The sequence below is a fragment of the Eretmochelys imbricata genome, chromosome 2, assembly GCF_965152235.1.
Source record: "Eretmochelys imbricata isolate rEreImb1 chromosome 2, rEreImb1.hap1, whole genome shotgun sequence".
Classification (NCBI taxonomy): Eukaryota; Metazoa; Chordata; order Testudines; family Cheloniidae; genus Eretmochelys; species Eretmochelys imbricata.
Genome location: NC_135573.1, coordinates 137849073 through 137870460, shown reverse-complemented (window position 1 = coordinate 137870460; position 21388 = coordinate 137849073). Strand labels below are relative to the sequence as shown.

At 41.4% G+C, this 21388-nt stretch overlaps 1 protein-coding gene across 1 annotated transcript in view; it reads left to right on the top strand.

Annotated features, from left to right (window-relative positions):
- The first annotated feature begins 269 nt into the window (after positions 1 to 269).
- LOC144260148 (triple functional domain protein-like) overlaps positions 270 to 21388 on the top strand; it is a 196866-nt gene continuing 175747 nt past the window's right edge. The window contains exon 1 of the mRNA XM_077808708.1: positions 270 to 378. Coding sequence (XP_077664834.1) covers positions 270 to 378 — 109 coding nt within the window. The remainder of the gene's footprint in view (positions 379 to 21388) is intronic.

The window sequence follows — 21388 nt, the reverse complement described above, 5'->3', positions numbered from 1 at the left end:
GGGGGACCCCCGTAGAGCTGCAATTGCACGCATACCTTCATGTTCCTGTATTTATTGTTGCCACTGGCAGCCACCCCCACCTCGGTGCATTACTCTGTTGCCTGGATTTCCGCGTTGGCTGCTGCTGGAAGGTGAAGCCGGGACCTGAAGACAAAACATAGACACACCTTCCTCTTCCCAGGCACCAGCGGGGGAGCAGTGAGTGGATCAGGGTGGTGGTGGTGGTGGGGGGATCTTGTCTGGAGGAGCCGCCACTGCATGCAGCAGCCATGAGCAGCTCCACTACCACCACCTCCACGACCAGCAGCAGCAACGCCGGGGAAGGGGCTGAGGAGGCGGCCAAAGACTCTGCAGACATCGTGGCGTTTTTCCGATCCGGTGAGTGTACTTGTTTCCTTGGGACAGGAGAGATTTTGATGGGGGGAGGCGGACTGGGAGGCCACGCTTTGCACCAGCTTGGAGGAGGTGGTAAAAAGTCTCTTTTCTCTTTCCTCCCCCCCAAGAGGGAGTGGGAGTGATTCGCTGCTTGGGAGCTGGCTTTGTGAGAAATGCAAACTGGTAGCTGACTGGGGGGAGGCTTTTCTTTCCCTCCCTAAGAAAGGAACACTCTGAATCTTTTGCATTTATAGTCGTGTATCGAGGGGGAGGGGTGTAATGGATCTACAGATGCGTTGGTGTGTAGAGGATTGCATACGTTTTACGGTATCCATTTTTATACATGACTGCAATCTAGAGTATTCGGATGTCTCTTTTTAAGGAGACAGTTGTGTGCTCCCGATTATTAAGGTATACGTCCGTGTAAATGGCAGAGCTTACTGTGGAGCGTGTCACAGGGAGAAATCTGAATTACAGCCTTTGTCATAGTTAACTGTTAAAGAATGATAGTATATAAAAAGCTTCTATTCCAGTCCCCATGAATAACAAGGAGGGGACTATCCATACACAACTGTCGCAACAGTAAGTTATGACCTTTGACTACGACCATGCTGCTTTTCACTTCACTCCGATATTGGAAGAAAATTATAGGCGTGATATCGCAGTCACTAATGGTGAACTAACAAACCTCAGTCGGCATACTAGTCACTTACAAAAGTTGGGACACAATCAGAAATAAATGTTCATCGGAAATTGTGGAGACCGGCCTAGTTCAATAAGCATTAGGGCCATGGTTCTGTGATGTAGCAAATGGTGGCTCGGCTGGTGACAGGTGTAAGTATTTATGACGTTAGTAAGAAAACACATGTCACTTGCACTTGGAGGCAGAACCTTAAAGTAGCATTTGACGCCAGACACGAAAGGACTTTCTACCATGGCCGGCTGAGGGGTTAACCCCCTGTATCGTATGTCACTGCTGAACTGTTGGGACGGGAGAAAGTCGCTGCAAATGGTGGGGAAGGCATACAAGCAATTCGTGGATTTAAGGGGGGAAACGGAGGCATGTTCGAGGCTCCTGCTAACGTAAAGATTAAATTTGCACATAATGCGGTGATGTTTGCTATGTATGTAGGGTGTGGATGGCACTACTATAAATAGCAATGCAACTCCAGTCTGTTGCAACTCCAGTGTGTCTGGGCTGCATTTCTAGACGGTGATTAGGGAGATGGGTGGAAGAGGGAAAATTTCAAAACCGTGTTTGCAGCGGGAAGTGAAAACGCTGAGGGATTTCCCTGCCTGCACGAAGGAGGAGCAGTGGAAGGAGCCGGGCTGCTGCTGCTGCTCCTCATGTGTTGCTGGCTTGCCGCTGAGCTGGAAAGTCTCGCTGTGCTTTGGAGACTGGGGAGGGGAAAAGTGGGGGGAGCTTGTTGACAGGCTGCTAGGATAAAAATGGAGTCCGCCTCTTCCTCCCTCAGTGTCTCCCCTCGGTACCTAGTCAGTGCACTCCAGGGAGCTGCGGAATAACGCGCTCTCTGTGGCGCAAGCTGTGATGTGGCGATGGCAGCTTTGCTGCTGGAGGCATTAACGCCCCAGTAACAGAGCCTGAGCCTCGGAAGGGATTGGTGCCCCCGGGGGGCACCCACCACATGCCTGCTGCGGCTGCCGCTGGGGCCGGCGGAGGGGAAGGGCTGCCTGCTGACTACAAGGCGAATGAATAAACAGGGGCCGAGGCTCAACACCCCTCCCCAGATTCCGGGCGGCGGCGGCAGGGATGAGGCTCCGGCTGGGGTTACTCTCCCCCAGAACATCAGCCGCAGCTCCCCTCTTCTGGCGATTCTCTCCCCCCTCATCATGCCCCAGCTAACAGGCCGGAGGAGGAGATAGGGAGGACATCGGCCTTGGTTACTTGTTCCATCTGGATGTCCACAAAAGGAGTGGGCTGGAAAGGAAAATGCAGACTCACCGCTGGAAAGATGAAGGGGAGTCCGGGTTAGGTGTGTAAGATTTCGACTTTATTTGTGGGATATTTAAGCAAGTGCCATGAGGGAGGTTTCAGAGTAACAGCCGTGTTAGTCTGTATTCGCAAAAAGAAAAGGAGGACTTGTGGCACCTTAGAGACTAACCAAAGCTTATGCTCAAATAAATTGGTCAGTCTCTAAGGTGCCACAAGTACTCCTTTTCTTCATGAGGGAGGTTGCCTGTGTATGTGTGAATGACCAGCACTCGGTAAAGAATTGGTTCTTTCCGGTTGATAAGGTTGTGGGGGAAGAAGTGCAGTTTGAAAGAGACCTCATCTTTGCTCTAGGGATTTGCATGGATAGGCGATGCAAATAGTGACATTGAGTCTTATCTGGAGCGTCTGGCTCTTTTAGAAATAGGCTCAAAACAAGTTGACCAGTGCACAAATACCTGAAAAGTCCATGAGGATAATAGCATTTGTGCAGAGTGAGTTTTTTCTTGCTCCCCGTGTTAGGCAGGCTCCTACAGTGACAGCAAAATTATACATGCTTTTTAACAGCCAAAGTGGAAATCTGTTAGTGTGTGCACAGTGAGGTACACTTCATGTGATAGCTTTTGCAGTATGGAATGTTGACAGCCCTAGAAGTAGTCAGCTGCACTAGATGACCTGTGGCAGATTTTCCCCAGTTACTGAAAATGACAGCATTAATAGTCTTACTCCACTAGACAAATGAAAAGGACCAAGTATTCTATTTGGTGTAACAAACTCAAAGAATCTTGCTTGTTTGTAAGCTCGTCAACAAAGAATGTGTGTTGGTGTGCTACTACTAAAGTCTTGGTGAACTGGAATCCAGAAGCAACTGAAACTAATGTTTTGAACACCCTTCTGTTTACCTGTGGCAAAGAAATTAATATGTATTGGCTTTTTAACTTTGTTTACCCATGGCCCTGCTGGGGACGGGGGAGAGAGTGTATGTATATGCATGTATTCCCCTACTTCCATTTTTACCTCATGCTCCAGGTGACAGCTTCATTCTCCTGGCAAAGTAGAAAAAAATCTCTTCAAAGCATGTCAGTGCTGCCCATTATGGGACAGAGACAGGATCATTACATCCATGTCCTTGAAGTTGGGAGTGAGGTGGAAGGGAATGCATTCTTAAAGATATAATAGCATACAGGCCAGGGTGATGCTGTGGCCAACCAATAAGCAAAACGCTTAAAGGGTGTTGCTTAGGTTTAGGCATGAAGTTGAAGTTAAACATTTTGATTGCACACTTCATAGAAGACGGAATATTCATTTCCCCCAGACTTTGCAAATAAGTGTCAGCAACACTGTAGCTGCTATAGTTACAAAGGGGTGAATGAAATTATTAAAATTGCAATTTTTATTAAGATTGCTTAGAGGACTGTAAACAGGGAGCAATGCATTTAAAAAAAAAACAAACCAGAAAACTATTCCCAAGTACATTGTGCCCATCTTAATTTAAAGTGTTCCATTTTGTCTGTTGTGCAGCACAGAGGTGGCAAAGCTTTTCTGCAGTCCAGTTTTTAAACTAAGTCTTATCTTAAAAATAGGCATATTACTTTGAGTGAAATAACACAGGAGCAGATAAATCAGTAAACTTAAAGATGTACAATTTAATGGAGTCTGATAGAATTCTCACTACTCAGTTTAACTTTGTAAAGATCCAGATTCTATTCTTGCTTAAATGGGCAGAAATTTGGGGCTATGGTGGCCAGAAGGGCTAATGTGATCCTGGGCTGCATAAACAGGAATCTCAGGTGGTAGAGGGGTTATTTTACCTCTGTATTTGGCACGGCTGTGATCGCTACTGGAAGAGTGTGTCAAGTTCTAGTGTCCACAACTCAAGAAGGATGTTGATAAATAAAACCTTCTGTAGTGGTAAACACCCATTTTTTCATGCTTTCTGTGTATAAAAAGATCTTCTATACTTTCCACAGTATGCATCCGATGAAGTGAGCTGTAGCTCACGAAAGCTTATGCTCAAATAAATTGGTTAGTCTCTAAGGTGCCACAAGTACTCCTTTTCTTTTTGCGAATACAGAATACAGTGACATGGCTGTTACTCTGAAACCTGTTGATAAATTAGAGGTGTTCAGAGAAGAGCCACAAGAAAGATAGACTCAAAGGAGCTCAATCTATTTAGTTTAACAAAGAGCAGATTAAAGGGTGACTTGATTACAGTCCATAAGTACCTACCTGGGAAACAAATATATAATAATGGACTCTAGATCTAGAAGAGAAAGGTGTAACATAATCCAGTGGCTTGTAGTTGAAGCTAGACATTTCCAGACTGGAAATAAGGTGTAAATTGACCATTGGAGCAACATACTTCGGTTTGTGGATTCTCCCTCACTGACAGTTTTTTCAATCAAGATTGGATGATTTTCACAAAGGTCTGCCCTAAGAATTATTTTGGGGAAAATTCTCTGGCCTTTGTTATACAGTAGATTAGACTAGATGATCACTGAAGTCCCTTCTGGCCTTGAAATCTATGAATTGAAGTTATAGTGTGAAGAATTTTGGTGTCTTGGCTGGAACGTAAATGCTAATGAATGTATCCACAACAAAAGAAACATAAATTGGTAAGTGATCAGCAGAAGAGGTGGCACACACAAGCGAATATGAAATGTTACTCTGGGAAATTAAAAAAATGGAAAAATCCATCTTGAATTAAAGTTTTGAGAACCTCAGTCAGTGAGTGGGTAGTCTGAATATGAGGATTTCTTTGAACACTGAATCAGTTGAAAATTTACTGTCTGTGCCTGTATCTGTATTTAGTGAGGGAATTGCTTTACTGGACATATCACCTTGGTGACTACCAAGATGACTATTTTCAGAGTAGCAGCCGTGTTAGTCTGTATCCGCAAAAAGAAAAGGAGTACTTGTGGCACCTTAGAGACTAACAAATTTATTTGAGCATAAGCTTTCGTGAGCTACAGCACCCGATGAAGTAAGCTGTAGCTCACAAAAGTTTATGCTCAAATAAATTTGTTAGTCTCTAAGGTGCCACAAGTCCTCCTTTTCTTTTTGAAGATGACTAGTCAATCTCTTGAGCAACAGGGAAAAAGTATTTGTACTTTTCTGCCTAACAAATGACTTCCTGTTGATTGAGAATCTTAAAATGCAATATTAAACAGCTGTTTCTAATGCAATTCAGCTGGGTTACAGAAGTTGCAGAATTGGGGAGAATATTAGATGATCTCTGTCAAATATGCAGAGTGGTGAGCCCAGTTAACATAGGCTAGCAATTGCAAAGCTTTGTGTAAGACTTGGTTATAAACAACGACAAATGTTAAACTTAACACTTGCAAGAACTGTTGACATTGTGAACCAAAATATTCTGAAGGACACAACACATTTTGTTCTCTGTAACGTTGACATAAAATACTTTATTTGGCATGGAAGTGTTGACTTAATATAGCATTGATAGATTTTTTTTCATTTATACTTAAAATACCATCAATGAATCTGGCAAAACGGTTGAATTATGGGATATAAATCTGTGGGTGCTTAGGGGCTGGAGTGGAGGACAAGTGCAATGCTTTGTTTTGTCTTTAGCTATGCTGAAGGGACTCTGTTGCTGAAGGTGTGGCCTACAGTACACTACTGCAAAAATATTTAATAAATCACTGATGTGAATGGAAAGGACAAAGTGTAGATGTGTGGTGAAGTTAATGAATAGGTGGGGAGTAGTGACTGTTGTATGGTGCTCTTTTTTTTTTTTTTTTTTTTTTAGCGGGTGCTTGGGAATAGGTTCTCCAGGTGAAAAGCTATATGGAATAAGTCGTTAGTTTGAAGAATTTTTGATTGGAAGTGTAGGGGGAACATGATGCTGCTGCTCTGTGCCAATGAAATTCAAGTGTCTCTGGTTAGTGCCTTTGCCGTCCTGCAGTTTTTTCTGTGAGACAGGATCACTGGGCTCTAAGATGGAGAGGGGCAAACAAACATCCCTGGGGGGAAGAGGAGGAAACTGACCAGTGTAACTTAAACAAAGTCTGCGTTTTACAAAATTTAACATTTCACTGTTCTCATTATAGTAAGGACATCAAGCTACTTTTGGAAAGATCATATTGCAAAATTTAGTTGATGGCTTCAGGAGACTTCAGAGTAGAAAATGTACTTAAGCCGTAAGTGGAAAAGGAAGCGAGTTGAGGCAAAGACTGAAATATTTCTGTGACAGATGTTAATCTAAAGAACTTTGGTAGCTACAACTCCTGCATTTTGCATTGGAACTTGTCAACCAATACACCGCAGCAAGACTTGCTGGAAACAGCATATGTTGGTTTAAGGCTCTTATTTAAATTGTTGTTGTTGAGATGAGGAAGGAGCCTGTTGTAAGCTTCACTTTCAAAAATTGAACACTAAAGAATTAAAATGCAAAAAGCTTGTCAAGTCTCTCCTTAAACGCATGAACAGAGAACATAGGACTTATCTACGCTAAAAACGCTACAGCGGCACAGCTGCAACGCTGCGCCTATGCGATGGCAGAGCCCTGTAGTGCTTCAGCGTAGACACTGCCAATCCCTGAGAAGCAGTCGCAAGATCGACAGAGATTAGGTCAGTTTAACAATGCCAGTTGGGTGTGGATTTTTTACACCCCTAAGTGATGTAGATGGGTCAACCTAACATTTCAGTGTAGACCAGACCATGTTCTTTACCCTTACATTCTGTCTCAATCATAATTAGAAAAAGGATTTGAATACCACTGGATAAGCTTTTAAGACAAAGTTATAATGGGGGAGCTAGCCAACCATTAAACTTCCGGAACTTACATGGAATTACAAGTATCCAACCATTAATAAAAATCAGAGCACTGCAACACAAGTTGGGTTTACATGTAAGCTGATGGAATAAAATTCTGAGCAATAGGAGATTAGTGTTTTGAATTATGTGGGGGTAAAAGAATCATGATAAAGTAGTCCTGTTTGCTTAACTGCTTCTAAAGTTGTGTGGATCTATGCAGTGATATGCATAACTTTACTAAGTTGGTGAGCATTGACCCCTTTTATTAAATATTAAGTCAGTGATAGAAACTGAGATCTGCAGTGGATTTTTTTTTTTTTTCAAAAGAGCTAAGATAAATCAATTCCTGATAAAGAGCTTCCACCTGTGGTTAACTTCTTAAGCCATTTTGCATTTAATTTTTAATAGTGTTTGAAATAGGACTACATCAGTAAAAGTAAGCTCTTGTGCTCATTGAACAATCAAGGCTTTAGGTGAATGTCCAGGATGCTGAACTCTGTTTCTGAAAAACCTTTGGGCTAAGGATGTCAAGAAATTGGTACATATCACTGAGTACTTTAGTTATAATTGTCCAGAGCAATAGATGAATTATTAGGCTATGTGATGGATTGAAGACATGATACAAGTGACATTTAATTATTCCCCAAGAAGCCTAACGAAGTAGGTAAAGTTAATCAAAATAGCTAATAAGGATAATAGTGGGCCCTACTCTAAACCGCTAATGCTCTTTTGTTGTCTTCATCAGTGGTTCTCAACCAGGGGTACATGTATCCCTGGGGATATGCAGAGATCTTTCAGGGGGTGCATCAACTCATCTAGATATTTTCCTTGCTTTACAACAGGCTACATAAAAAGCACTAGTAAAGTCAATACAAACTCAAATGTTATACCGACAATGGCTTGTTTATACTGCTCTATATACTATACACAGAAATGTAAGTACAGTATTTCTATTCCAATTGATTTATTTTATAATTACATGGTAAAATGAGAAAATACACAATTTTTCAATAATAGTGTGCTGAGACACTTTTTTGTATTCTTATGTCTGATTTTGTAGGCAAATAATTTTTAAGTGAGGTGAAACTTGAGGGTACTCAAGACAAATCAGACTCCTGAAAGAGGTACAGTAGTCCGGACAGGTTGAGAGCCACTGGTCTACTTAATGCATCCTGTAGCTAGCTATCTAATGTCTACTGTTTAAAAGATAATAACTACATGCAGGGCTAACCACTATGAAGATGAAGGTGTTTGTCCAGGTTGTTCTAAGCTAATGGTGAGAACTTCCTAGTCACAACAGTTCAATGACTAGTGAGAATTCTGCTTCCACCTGAAGAAAAGACTGATAACAAAGTGAAAGGGATGTTGAGACATCCATAATATTTATGGACATAGAGTTTTGAGGACAAGAGTGAATCTACGGACGTGGATTTGCCTGCTATGTACTTGTTTCAGCCGAAAGGTAGCTTGCAATATTTGTACAATTGTGCCAATAATCTTTTGTTCTGAGTAGCTGAGACCATTCAGTACTAATATGTACAGTTCAACATGAAAAAGAAAGTGATAACTTTTAAATTATTTCCTTTCTTGAACTCACCCACTTCAGCTAGGTCAGCACTTGACAAAACCATCTGAGAAGGCATACCCTATTTTCTGCTGCTAGAGTTCAGGGGTAAAGTGCACCGTTAGCCCTGTTCAGTCTATCTGGGCACCCCTTTCAATGCTGGAGATGTGCCTGTGCTTGGGCTTTCAACACAGTGCATCAGAGTGTCTTGGAGCCTGGGCTTCAGCCTGACCCAAAATGTCTATACGGCAATTTTTAGCCCCGCAGGCTGAGCTGCCCGAGTCAGCTGAGCCAGGCTCTGAGACTTGGTGCTGTGGGTTTTTTGTGGCAGCGTAGATTTACTGTAAGGCTGCAAAGGAAATATGGGGCTCGAAAGATATAGTAAACTTTCATTGTGCATTTGGTTGCATGGACTACTTGGCATGACAGACCAAAAACGAACAGACAAAATCAAGCTAGGAATCCTTTGTCAATCTTTTAAAGAGAAAAATTCTGCCTGACCTCACAATACAGTAGTAGCTACTTCAGTGGGGCCTTCTTTCAGTTGGATCCTGCAGGCTGTCAGGTGGCTGTTATGTGCAAGTATTGCCTGGAGCATCTTTAGGTCACACAAGCCTTTTCAAAACAAAGTGGTTGCTTGATGTAAGAACATAAGAATGGCCATATTGGGTCAGACCAATGGTCCATCCAGCCTAGTGTCCTGTTTTCTAACAATGGTCAATGGCACATACTTCAGCAGGAGCGAAGAGAACAGGGCAATTCATTGAGTGATCCATTCCCTGTCGTCCAATCCCAGATTCTGGCAGTCAGAGGTTTAGAGACACCCAGAGCATGGGGTTGCATCTCTGACCATCTTGGCAAATAGCCATTGATGGACCTATCCTCCATGAACTTATCTAATTCTTTTTTTGAACCCAGTTATACTTTTGGTCTTCACTACATTCCCTGGCCGTGAGTTCTGCAGGTTGACTGTGCACTGTGTGAAGAAGTACTTCCTTTTATTTGTTTTAAACCTGCTGCCTATTAATTTCATTGGATGTTATCTGGTTTGTGTGTTATGCGAAGGGGTGAATAATGTTTCCTTATCCACTTTCTCCACAATGTTTTCTAGACCTCAACCATATTTTCATTGGTCGTCTATTTTCCCAGCTGAATAGTTTGTTTTTTTTAAATCTCTCTTCATATGAAAACTGTTCCATACCCCTAATAATTTTTGTTGCCTTTCTCTATGCTTTTTCTAATTCTAATGCATCTTTGAGATATGATGACTAAAGCCACATACAATATTCAAGATATGGGCGTACCAAGGATTTATATAGTGACATTATATTTTTTTGTCGTTTTATCTGTCCCTTTCCTAATGGTTCCTAACATTCTGTTCTCTTTTTTTTTAATGCTAGTGCACATTGAGCAGATGTTTTTTAGAGAACTAACCACCATGACTCCAAGATCTTTCTTGAATGTTAGCAGCTGATTTACACATCATTTTGTATGTGTAGTTGGGATTGTTTTCCAACGTGCATTACTTTGCATTTATCAACATTGAGTTTCATCTGCTATTTTTTTGCCCAGTCACCCAGTTTTGTGAGATCCTTTTCTACTCTTTTTTTAGAATCAGCTTTAGACTGAACTATCTTGAGTAATTTTTGTATAGTCTGCAAACTTTATCACCTCCATTGTTTCCCCCTTTTTCCAGATCATTTATGAATATGTTGAAAAGCATGGGATCCCCCAAGGATCTGTGCTGGGACCAGCTATTTATTTCTGTCCACTGTGAAAACTGATAATTCGTTCCTACCCTTTGTTTCCTATTTTTTAACCAGTTACTCATCCGTGAAAGGACTTTCCTTCTTCTCCCATGACTGCTTAGTTTGCTTAAGAGTCTTTGGAGAGGGCCCTTATCAAAGGCTTTCTGAAAGTCCAAGTATACTATATCCACTGGCTCATCTTTGTCCACACATTTGTTGACTCCCTCAAAGAATTCCAATAGATTGATGAGGCATAATTCCCCTTTACAATGGCTGTGTTGACTCTTCCCCAATGTATTGTGTTCATCTATGTGTCTGACAATTCTATTCTTTATTATGGTTTCAACTAATATTCCTGGTACTGAAATTAGGCTTACTGGCCTGTAATTGCCAGGGCCACCTCCTTGAGCCTTCTTTAAAAATCAGTGTCACATTAACTATCATCCAGTTATCAGGTACAGAGGCTGATTGAAGCAATAGGTTACATACCACAGGTTTAGTAATTCTGTAATTTCGTGTTTGAGTTCCTTCAGAACTCTTGGGTAAATAACATCTGGTCCTGGTGACTTATTACTCTTAAATTTATTGGTTTGTTCCAAAATCACCTCTATCGACAGCTCCATTTGGGATAGTTCATCAGATTTGTCACCTAAAATAATAGCTCAGGTGTGGGAATCTTCCTTACAACCTCTGCAGTGAAGACGAATAAAAAGAATCCATTTAGATTTTCCGCAACGGCCTTGTCGTCTTTGAGTGTTTCTTTGGGACCTCAAATAATCAGTGGGGCCACTGGACAATCATCAGGCTTCCTGCTTCTGATGTATTTAAATAATTTTTTGCCATTAGTTTTTGTCTTTTGCTAGTTGCTCTTACAATTCTTTTGTGGCCTGCCTAATTATACTTTTACCCTTGATTTGCCAGAGTATGTTTCTTTCTATTTTCCTCAGTAGGATTTGACTTCTAATTTTTAAAGGATATCTTTTTGCTACTCTGTTTAGGCATGGTGGCATTTTTTGCTTCTCTTACTTATAGTTTGAGCCTCTATTATGGTATTTTTTAAAAGTTTCCATGACCCTTTGAGCCATTTCACTCTTGTGACTTATTTTAACTTCGTTTAACTAGCCTCTCCATTTTTGTGTAGTTCCTTTGAAGTTTAATGTTACTGTAGTGAGTTTCTTTGGTATTTTCCCCCCCACAAGGATTTAAAATTTAATTACATTACAGTCGCTGTTACAAAGCAGTTCAGCTATATTCACCGCTTGGAGCAGATCCCGTGTGTCACTTAAAACTAAACAAAAATTGCTTTCCCCTTGTGGGTTGCAGGACTAACTGCTCCAGGAAGCAGTCATTAATGGTATCTAGAAATTTTATCTCTGCATTCCATGATGACGTGTTCACAGTCAATATGGGGATAGCTGAAATCCTCCATTATTAGAGTTTTCTGTTTTTGTAACCTCTCTAGTCTCTCCAAAAGAACAGGAGTACTTGTGGCATCTTAGAGACTAAGCCTCTAAGGTGCCACAAGTACTCCTGCTCTTTTTGCGGATACAGACTAACACGGCTGCTACTCTGAAATCTAGTCTCTTGGAGCATTTCACAGTCATTGTCACCATCTTGGTCAGTAGTGTAAGTATATTCTTATTGCTAAACACTTTTTATTCATGTATAGAATTTCTGTCCATAGAGATTCTGTGGTACTTTTTAATTCATTTAAGAGTTTTACTGTAATTGACTCTATGCTTTCTTTTTGTGTGCAAGACAAGAGTCCAGGAAAGTACAAAAATAAAGCTTGAAGTTAATTTTGTTTTAAGAAACGGATGCACTTTATATTAGATGTTTGTTGTCTGGAATGAATGGACAAATGGTGTGCCTGTGATTTCAGAATAGTAAGTCATCATGCTGGTGCATATAAATAGTAGGTATTGGGAGTGTCAGTCTCGCTCAGCCAGCATGTGGAAAATTGGAAGACTGAAAATGTTTTTTTGACAAATGTGAACATAGGTGTGCTTAGCTCAAGAAGTACCAAGTTGCATCAGCTTCTCTCCAAGAGGCTTGGGAGCAACACACTAAAATAAGAACCTGCAACAACACTCTTAGTAATCTATAAAGATAAGATACTGCCCTTGCCATACACTGGCCCAATAAAGAGAGAAATTGTATATAAAAACATTGTGATTTGAATGGATTGACTCACTGACTTCAAAAGAAGCTGCCTACCAACTGATTAGTTGAGCTGTCCAGGTTTGAAATCAGGATGTGACTTAATTTCAATACTGTAAAGAGCCCATTAAAATCTGTCTGGGAGAGAAAATGGATTTTGCATTCCTAAGGATCTCACGAGTCATGACTGCCAAAAGGATGCCACTTTCATTCCTTCTGAAATAATTATTTGTAGTTTACCAGAAATATCATGTAGAAACATATTAAATTGTTCTGCTTTATTATGTTTCTGGTAAGTGTATATGTGGATGGTGTTTCTAGAAGCTTTCCAAGACCACGATGAAAATAAATTTAAGGTGTTTTCTCTCAGATTACATGTGGGGAAAGGGGAAAACATGTACAATGGGGGAAAAATTGTGTAGTAGGTAAAATAATTCAAGTGTACATTTTTTTTGTTATTATGGTACTTTCAAACTTCAATCTTAAATAGATCTAGTAAACTGTGGCTTACTAGTTATTTAAAGAGTGAAAGGTTTCAGAGTGGTAGCTGTGTTAGTCTGTATGAACGAAAACAACGAGGAGTCCTTGTAGCACCGTAGAGACTAACAAATTTATTTGGGCATAAGCTTTCATGGGCTAAAACCCACTTCATCAGATAAATGGAGTGAAAAATAACAGAAAGCAGTGTGTACAGCACATGAAAAGATGGGAGTTGCCTTACCAAGTGGGGGGTTAGTGCTAACGAGGCCAATTCAATCAAGGTGGATGTTGCCCGTTCCCTATGGTTGGCAAGAAGGTGTGAGTAACAATGGAGGGAAAATTACTTTTTGTAGTGACTCAGCCACTCCCAGTTTTATTCAGTCCTAATTTGATGGTGTCCATTTTGCAAATTAATTCCAGTTCTGCAGTTTCTCATTGAAGTCTGTTTTTGAAGTTTTTTTTTGTTGAAGAATTGCTACTTTTTAAAGTCTGTTATTAAGTGTCCACGGAGATTTTTTTTTTAAATAGCGAACTCTCTCTTCTACAATAATATCAACTAATATCCATTAGCCTGGGGAGGGATTTGATACTATTCAACTTACATTATTTCTAACGACACAGGAAAAGACAAAAGTAGGTTGCTGGCAAAGTAGTATGCGTGAGCATCTGCAAAGCTGAATCACTCTAGTTCAGGAAGTATGCTGCTGTTGTGGGAAATTAATCACTTAGATAGTGGGGGGGGTGGGGTGGGGTGGGGGCAAATCTTAACAGCAAAAAACAAACATAAGTACTTCTAGATTTACACTAGGTCTGGGCATTTTTAATTCTCTGGTGCAGTAAAATATCAGGGCAGGTCTATACTACAGTTTTGCCAGCATAGCTTTGTCAGAGATGTGGGGGGGAAAAAATCCGATGCTCCTCACATACAGCTGTGCTGGCAAAATCCCCGTGTTGACACAGCTTACACTAACAAGAGTCCTTTCATTGGCACAGTTGGTCATTGGGCAAACTGGATTAATTACACCAGCTAGAGAACTTCTTTTGCTGGTATATGCAGAGTCTCCACTAGGGGGCCTTGCTGGCGTATCTGTATTAACAAAGTCTAGACCGGGGTCTCCAAACTTTTTAAATCGCGCACCCCCAGGGCCAGCTCTGGGGAAGCAAAAAAAACCACAAAAACAAAACTGCCGCCGGCGTGCCACCGAAGACGGAGCAGGGAGAGCCAAGCTGCCGCCGGTGTGCTGCCAAAGAATCAAAGGTCCAGGAGCGCTTCTCCTGCCACGCACCCCCACGGATGGTCTTGTGCGCACCCCACTTTGGAGACCACTGGTCTAGACCAGTGGTTCTCAACCTTTTCGGGCTTAGGACCCATTTGTAAATGTCTATTGTCTGTCATGACTGAATAAATAGTCTGGGGGTAGAGGCCCTGGCGTGGTTTCAGTCGGGTCCTGTCCCCTGAGGGGGGTTGGGTCCTGCCCAGCACTCACCCCACAGTGGCAGCTTCTGTGCTGTGGGGCTGGCTAGGCTTGGCTCTCTGATCTGAGTGTCGCAACTTCCAGAGTGCAGTGCCTCTCAGGTTTGGCCCCACCCCTCTGGCTGGACCAAATTTGTGAGAGTGGAATTGTGACCTGGCTCATCGGGATGCAGTGCCGCTCGCTCAGATTTGTCGTACCCAGACTCCATCGTCATGATGGCTGGGCCAGACCTGAGCAGCACTGGGACCCCAGAGGCTGCAGTGCTGAGAGCAAGGAGGCGAGCCCAGCCAGCCCTGTGGGATGGGAGCTGCCACACAACCATTTGAAACATATCCTGACCCACAGGTTGAGAAACCCTGATCTAAACTAGCCTTCAGATGAGCTGCCCTGACTTAAGAAGTGTAAGTGCAAGGACTTAAATCAAGAATTATGGCCACACAAATAGCCACAATACACTCTTTTGCCAAGAAGCAACAAACCGTGTTTGTGCCATGTAATTTGATAGAAATGACCATCTCTTAAATTCCAGCTCTTCAACTTGCCTTCCATTGTAGGATATGAGCGGGAGAGAAGCTGGCTAGTTGGGTGAGGAGTGAAGCAAGGGAGCAAACCATGAGTTTGAAGGGAGCAGAAGTGGATGGCTGCTGTCTGCATCCCTGCAGGACTTGAAGTTTTTTTTTTTTTTTAACTGCCAGTTTTTGTTCATAAACTGCAGGCTGTCTCTCAGGGTTTGCAGTTTCATTGCTTCTGCTGCTTCTGTTGTATCCGGTAAGGGCTGTGCTCCTGCCTTCTATCGCTGGTCATTAACAGATCTTTCAGTTTTTGATTTGTAGCTTGCTTTCTAAAGCTTATCCCCTTTTCTGAACACACATCTTTCAGGGTTTTTGGTAGGCAGGAGCTTTCCCAAACTGCATAGATGCTTGCAGAGCTGAGTTCTCTGCCACTTCTGATGATGTTTCTTCTGGCTGTCCTGTGAGAGCTATAGCCACTTGAACGGAGGAGGAGCACCAGCTATTAAATGATGGCATAATAAACACTGAATTGTCACTCTCACTTACTGCACTAAACAGGCCTGTTAAAATTAGGACTTCTTGCTTCACACTTCATGTCCAAAATACTGTAATAAAGTACTTTGTTAAAGGGTATGTTACAATGGGGGCTTGAATACATTTACACCCATTTACTGCAGTGACAAATAGTAAAGTAACAATCTTCATGTGGGCCAAGGAAAAATGTCCCTCCAGTCTTATTTAATTGTTCTGGAGGCATGTTATACAGTGTGAGGCAATGGAATAGCGAGGAAGAAAGATGAGATTGTTTTGAAGCTAATTGGCGTTCTGTTCAGCACTGTAAAAGTACTTATTGGCACCCCTTGTTAGGTGTTCGGGAGGACGTATTTTAGTGTACTCCCATATTTCAACCAAGTGCTCTGATAACTCTTGTAAATCTATGCAGGGGTCAGGTTAACTGTTTCGGTGTGTTAAGCATGGAGTCAGAGTAAATACACAGAAAATCCAAAAGAGGATTTGTTACACCAATTTGAATAAAGATGTATATTCTGTTAAGCAAAAGCTTCATACACATAGATTTGAAACAGTTTATTCATCGTAAGCTACTAAAAAGAAACAAATACTAGACTGAAAGGGTTTAATAACGTTGGCTGTTAGAATTGTTAATTATCAGCACTAGGATGATAAGAAATTAGCTTACTTTGGGTGCTACTAACAGGAGTGGTAGTGAACAATCTTGTTTTCTTCTGCTAATGTTTGAAAAAACTGGAGCCGATGTAGAGGCACGGGAGTTGACCACAGACTGAGTGAAATAACCTATGCTAATTTACACTTGGCTTCACAAGAACTCTCTGGCAACCATAAGGACTACAAAAGTAATGTTGACTTTAGGTTTTGTAGAAGCTGATGGCAAATGGGAGACCAACACCAGGGCTAGTGACTCATTCACCAGGGGCAAGTGCTAAAATGCTTTTTAGACTTAATTATGTCTCAAGCACAACAGTATAAATCTTAAAAAAAGTAAAACAAACAAAAAACAAACCTAGATAAAGTCAATATAAAACCTAATGAAGGAACCTAACCTCTGCATCTTTAAGACCACCCTTTCAATGCATGTGCTAAATTAAAGACGCCTTCACATCCACAAGCCTTGACTTCTGCCAAAAAGTGACTTGGTCCTTATAAACTACAAAAATAAACATGATTAATATAAATTAACTTCAGTTCTGACCAGCTGGAGCAAAATCCTTCCTTCACAGAAAGGGAAAATAGCCATCACATTGGAATCTGGAATTTGTTCCGGTGCCTAAGCAAATGCTGACACTCAGAATAAAATGAGGTGACACTATTGGTAGTTAGGGACCCAACTTTCAAGAGATTTATAAAACCCAACACGATAAATTGTACCAAGATGTAAGTCAGTGAAAAATGCAGAATAGAAGTATGCATGGTTATTAGAGAAAAGAAGTACTAAGTTATCTAGTACGTAGTGCTGGCTGTCCGAAGTTACACTGGGCTTCAGATATAGTTCCTGTAGAAGGTAGCATTATGTCTTAACCATCTCCATAATAAATAATGAATAAATGCTTAGGAAACCTAAGTGCTGAACATGTTGGGATATAGAACCTTGTTTATGGAAGGATGATTCTATTTCTTCAGACTGTAAAATGTAGCTGGATTTTGAGATCTCTGCTTGCTAATCAAAAGTGTTACATCAGAGACATGAAATTTGAGTACTTTCATTTATTATTCTTAAATCTATAAAAACAGGCATACCTGCTGTTCAGTGCACCTTAGGTAGTCTAAAACCTAACATCACTAAACCTCCAGGAAAACCAGAGTCATCCTTCAAAAGTAATGCATATTAGGTCCCACTTTTCAGTTGCCCATTCAAAAGGTGGCCCATGAGTCATGCTACGAAGGTCAACATTATGATGGCACCAGAAACTCCCATCAGGTATAGGGCCCCATTACACTTTGCACTATACAAACATAAGACTGAATGTGCTTTCTGTGGTTGATGATTTATAAAAAGCCAGGATGCTTGATAGTCAAAGACTTTTGTAGCCTGTAAGGTTTTTGTGCTCTTCGTGCCTTTTTGAGGAAGATATCAGAACTTGGTTTGAATCTTTCAATCAACGATAAACTAATTCCTTCACTTTGTAAGCTTTTTCCAGTGGTGGGTTGTCAGCTGATCAGAAGATCCCCCACACCAAAGCTATTCTTTTTAGGTGATAAATCTGAGGAACTATCCTCAGGAGATGGAGAAGGTTTTGGAACAAATTGATAAATCAAACAGCAGTAAGTCACCAGGACCACATGGTAATTCACTCAAGAGTTCTGAAGGAACTCAAATATGAAATTGCAGAACTACTAACTGTGGTACAAAGAAAAGGAGGACTTGTGGTACCTTAGAGACTAACAAATTTATTGGAGCATAAGCTTTCGTGAGCTACAGCTCACTTCATCGGATGTATGTAACCTATTGCCTAAATCAGTCTCTATGCCAGAGGCGAGCTAAGCAATTACAGGATAGTAAGCCTAACTTCATTACCAGGCAAATTGGTTGAAATTGTAGTAAAGAACAAAATCATCCTCAACTTATCATGTTCATCTACGTACCTGATGAAGAGTCGACATGACTTTTACAAGGGGAAATTTTGCCTCATCAATCTACTAGCATTCTTTGAGGGAGTCAAAAACCATGTGGACAAAGTGATCTAGTGGATATAGTGTACTTAGACTTTCAGAAAACTTTTGACAAGGTCCCTTCCCAAAGACTCTCAAGCAAAGTAGGCAGTCATGGAGTAAGAGGTAATGTCCTCTCATGGATCGGTAACTGGTTAAAGGAAAGAAAACAAAGGGTAGGAATAAATGATCTGTTTTCACAATGGAGAGATGTAAATAGAGAGGTTCCCCAAGAATCTGTTCAACGTATTCAGAAATTATCTGGAGAAAGGGTAAACAATGAGGTGGCAAAACTTGCAGACTAGCTGAGTCCAAAGCTAATTGCAAAGAGTTATAAAGGGATCTCTCAAAATTGGGTGACGGGGCAACCAAATGGCAGATGAAATTTAGTGTTGATAAGTGCAAAGTAATGCACCTTGGAAAAAAGAATCCTAAGCATACATACAGACAAAATGATGGGATCTAAATTATTAGCTGTTACCAACTTCGAGAAGTATGTGGCACTGGCCACTGTCAGAGACAGGATGCTAGGCTAGGTGGACTATTGATGGTATGACCCAGTATGGGCATTCTTAAATCCTTATCATAGCTAATCCTTCTTAGTCACTTGGGCACATTGAGAAGTTGTGCTGCAGTTACACAGATGAAAGAAGGGAAGTGTTCACAACAGTAAAAAGTCGAATCAGTTTACAAAATGAAAAGGAGAAAGCTACAAGTCTAATTTTTACTGTACTTCTAACTTGTATTTTTTGGTAACGTCCTCTATGCCCTTTTAAATTTAATTCCCCCTCAAGTTTCTATTAGACCACTTTATCAGGTAAAGATCCATCATGTAAATTACAGAGGAAACTGTCAAATGATATTTAAATGGTTTAGGTAGAAGATGGCACTAGGAAGTCTGGCAGTGTGATCAGGTTGGTTAGTAACCCTTGTTAATTCTATTTTGTGTCACTATGTAAAGGGTTGGGTTAATCCTTGTTTCAGTTAGGGGATGGGGTAGCATTCATAATTCATTCATGATAAATGTAAAAAGCCCCATTAAGCTATTTTATACAACCAGGTAGCTGAAACAATGAGTACCACCCAAAATGCAGGCATATGGCAAGGCTTGAGGAGAAGCTGAACCATGTGGCCCAAGGGATTTCCCTGGGGACTGATACAGCAAACACAGAGACAAGGGCATTGACTGGCAGAAATGAAGCACCATAGTCATGGAAGAACTGGTAGCCTGTCTGCGGTAAAAGCTGCGCCTCTAGGCACTGTGTTGGTTAAAAGAAGTTAGGAGCTGAGCAAAAACCCCTCTTCTGTTAGATTCCTCCTGTGTTCAGGGAAATAGGACTTCTTGCTTTCTCTGTAAATAGGATTGGATTGAATACATGACTTGCATCGGATTCTCTTCCTAAAGGAAACAGCCTGCAGGGCCCTGAACTTTGGCTAGTTACTCAGGTCAAAAAGGGGTAACAGTAGTCAAACCTGACCCATGTATCCAGAAAATTGCCTCACATAGAAAAATTAGTACTCAGTTGTGGACACTCCATCTTCAGCTTCCACTAAGAGCAAGTGTCTGGGAACAGTTAATAATTTGTGCTTGAGTATCCTGGAGGAAAAAAGAAATGTAGATGACTGGCTAGAAAAAATTAATAAAATAGATCTGGAAGCCTATTTAGGGTGTCAGTAAAGACCAGTGGTTCTCAACCTATTTATCATTGTGGGCTACATATGTGGTCCACAAAGTGTTTACCTGGGCCACAGGTTGAGAACCACAGTGCCCCCAACCTAAACTTCCACACAAACCCCTATGCCCAGCTCGTTCTGCTCCTGGCCCCACTCTGTGGAGGGTTTTCTGGATGGAGAGCCAGCTGGGGAGCAGGGACCCTGACCTGGACCCCACCATGTGGGGCTGATGGGGCAGCCAGCACCTGGATCCCGCCAGGTGGCAGTCTGAGCCCGCCGGGCAGCAGCCGGCAGCCCCAACCCTGAGCCCATGGCCTTTAGTACACAGCTGAGCTGGGCTGCAGTGTGTGCTAATTGGGCTGCAGGTTGAGAACTGCTGGTAAAGACTCCTACTACTGGCTCTTTCCCAAGTTAAGTAGAGATCAAAATTAAAAGGGTGTTACATATGTTACTGGGATTCTTTATATATGTAAATTCTCTCTCTCTCTCTCTCTCGTGTGTGTGTGTGTGTGTGTGTGTGTGTGTGTGTAAAAAGAAAAGGAGTACTTGTGGCACCTTAGAGACTAACAAATTTATTTGAGCATAAGCTTTCGTGAGCTTCACGATGAAGTGAGCTGTAGCTCACAAAAGCTTATGCTCAAATACATTTGTTAGTCTCTAAGTGCCACAAGTACTCCTTTTCTTTTTGCGAATACAGACTAACACGTCTGCTACTCTGAAACCATATGTGTGTGTGTGAGTTTTGTCCTCTGACTTGCTTTATATACCAGTTCAGAAGTAATCCAGGCACCTTGGTTAAGTTGAGGGTGGGGTGGGAAAACAAACTAAGGTTGAAGTAGTGTAAAATTGAAAGGACCATAAGAGAATCTGCTGCATGTGCAAGCACTAGTTAAGAAGCAGTTTAATCCTAGCCAAGATAGTTTGTTATGCTGCATGCTTTTGAAAAGGACACTTCCTCTCCATCTGTAACAGGCAGCATTGCACAACTTTTTGTTAAAAGTTGGAAGCTGACAGCGAAACAAGAATAGAATTAAGATTTTTCCAGCCTGATTTCTAGCAAACCAGGTTAAAGTGAATCATTGTAGACTTGCAGTCACTGGCTCCCAGTGAAGAGCTTTTCTTCGCATTTTACTATTCTGGCTGCTCCTCTTGCTGGAGAAAAAATTGCTTGATATGGTGGGGATCTTTTTGAAAATAATGTTTTGTCAACAAAGTGATATTTGTCAGTAATTCTGGAAATCTTCAACATGGATATATGCTAAATGCACAGCAAAACTTCACTTAAAGGCACTCTTCAAACAAAGGAAAACTTACCAGCTTATTCCCTTTCTGTTTGTTTCATATATAAGGGCAATTTCAGATTGAAATCTCAAGTCACTTGCTTTTTTGCTTTAGGCAGTTCACACCTATAGTGAAAGATTATTGTAGTTGGAGAAGTAGTTAAGTACAACCTCACAGATTGAGCAAACCATCTGAGAGGGGAGTCA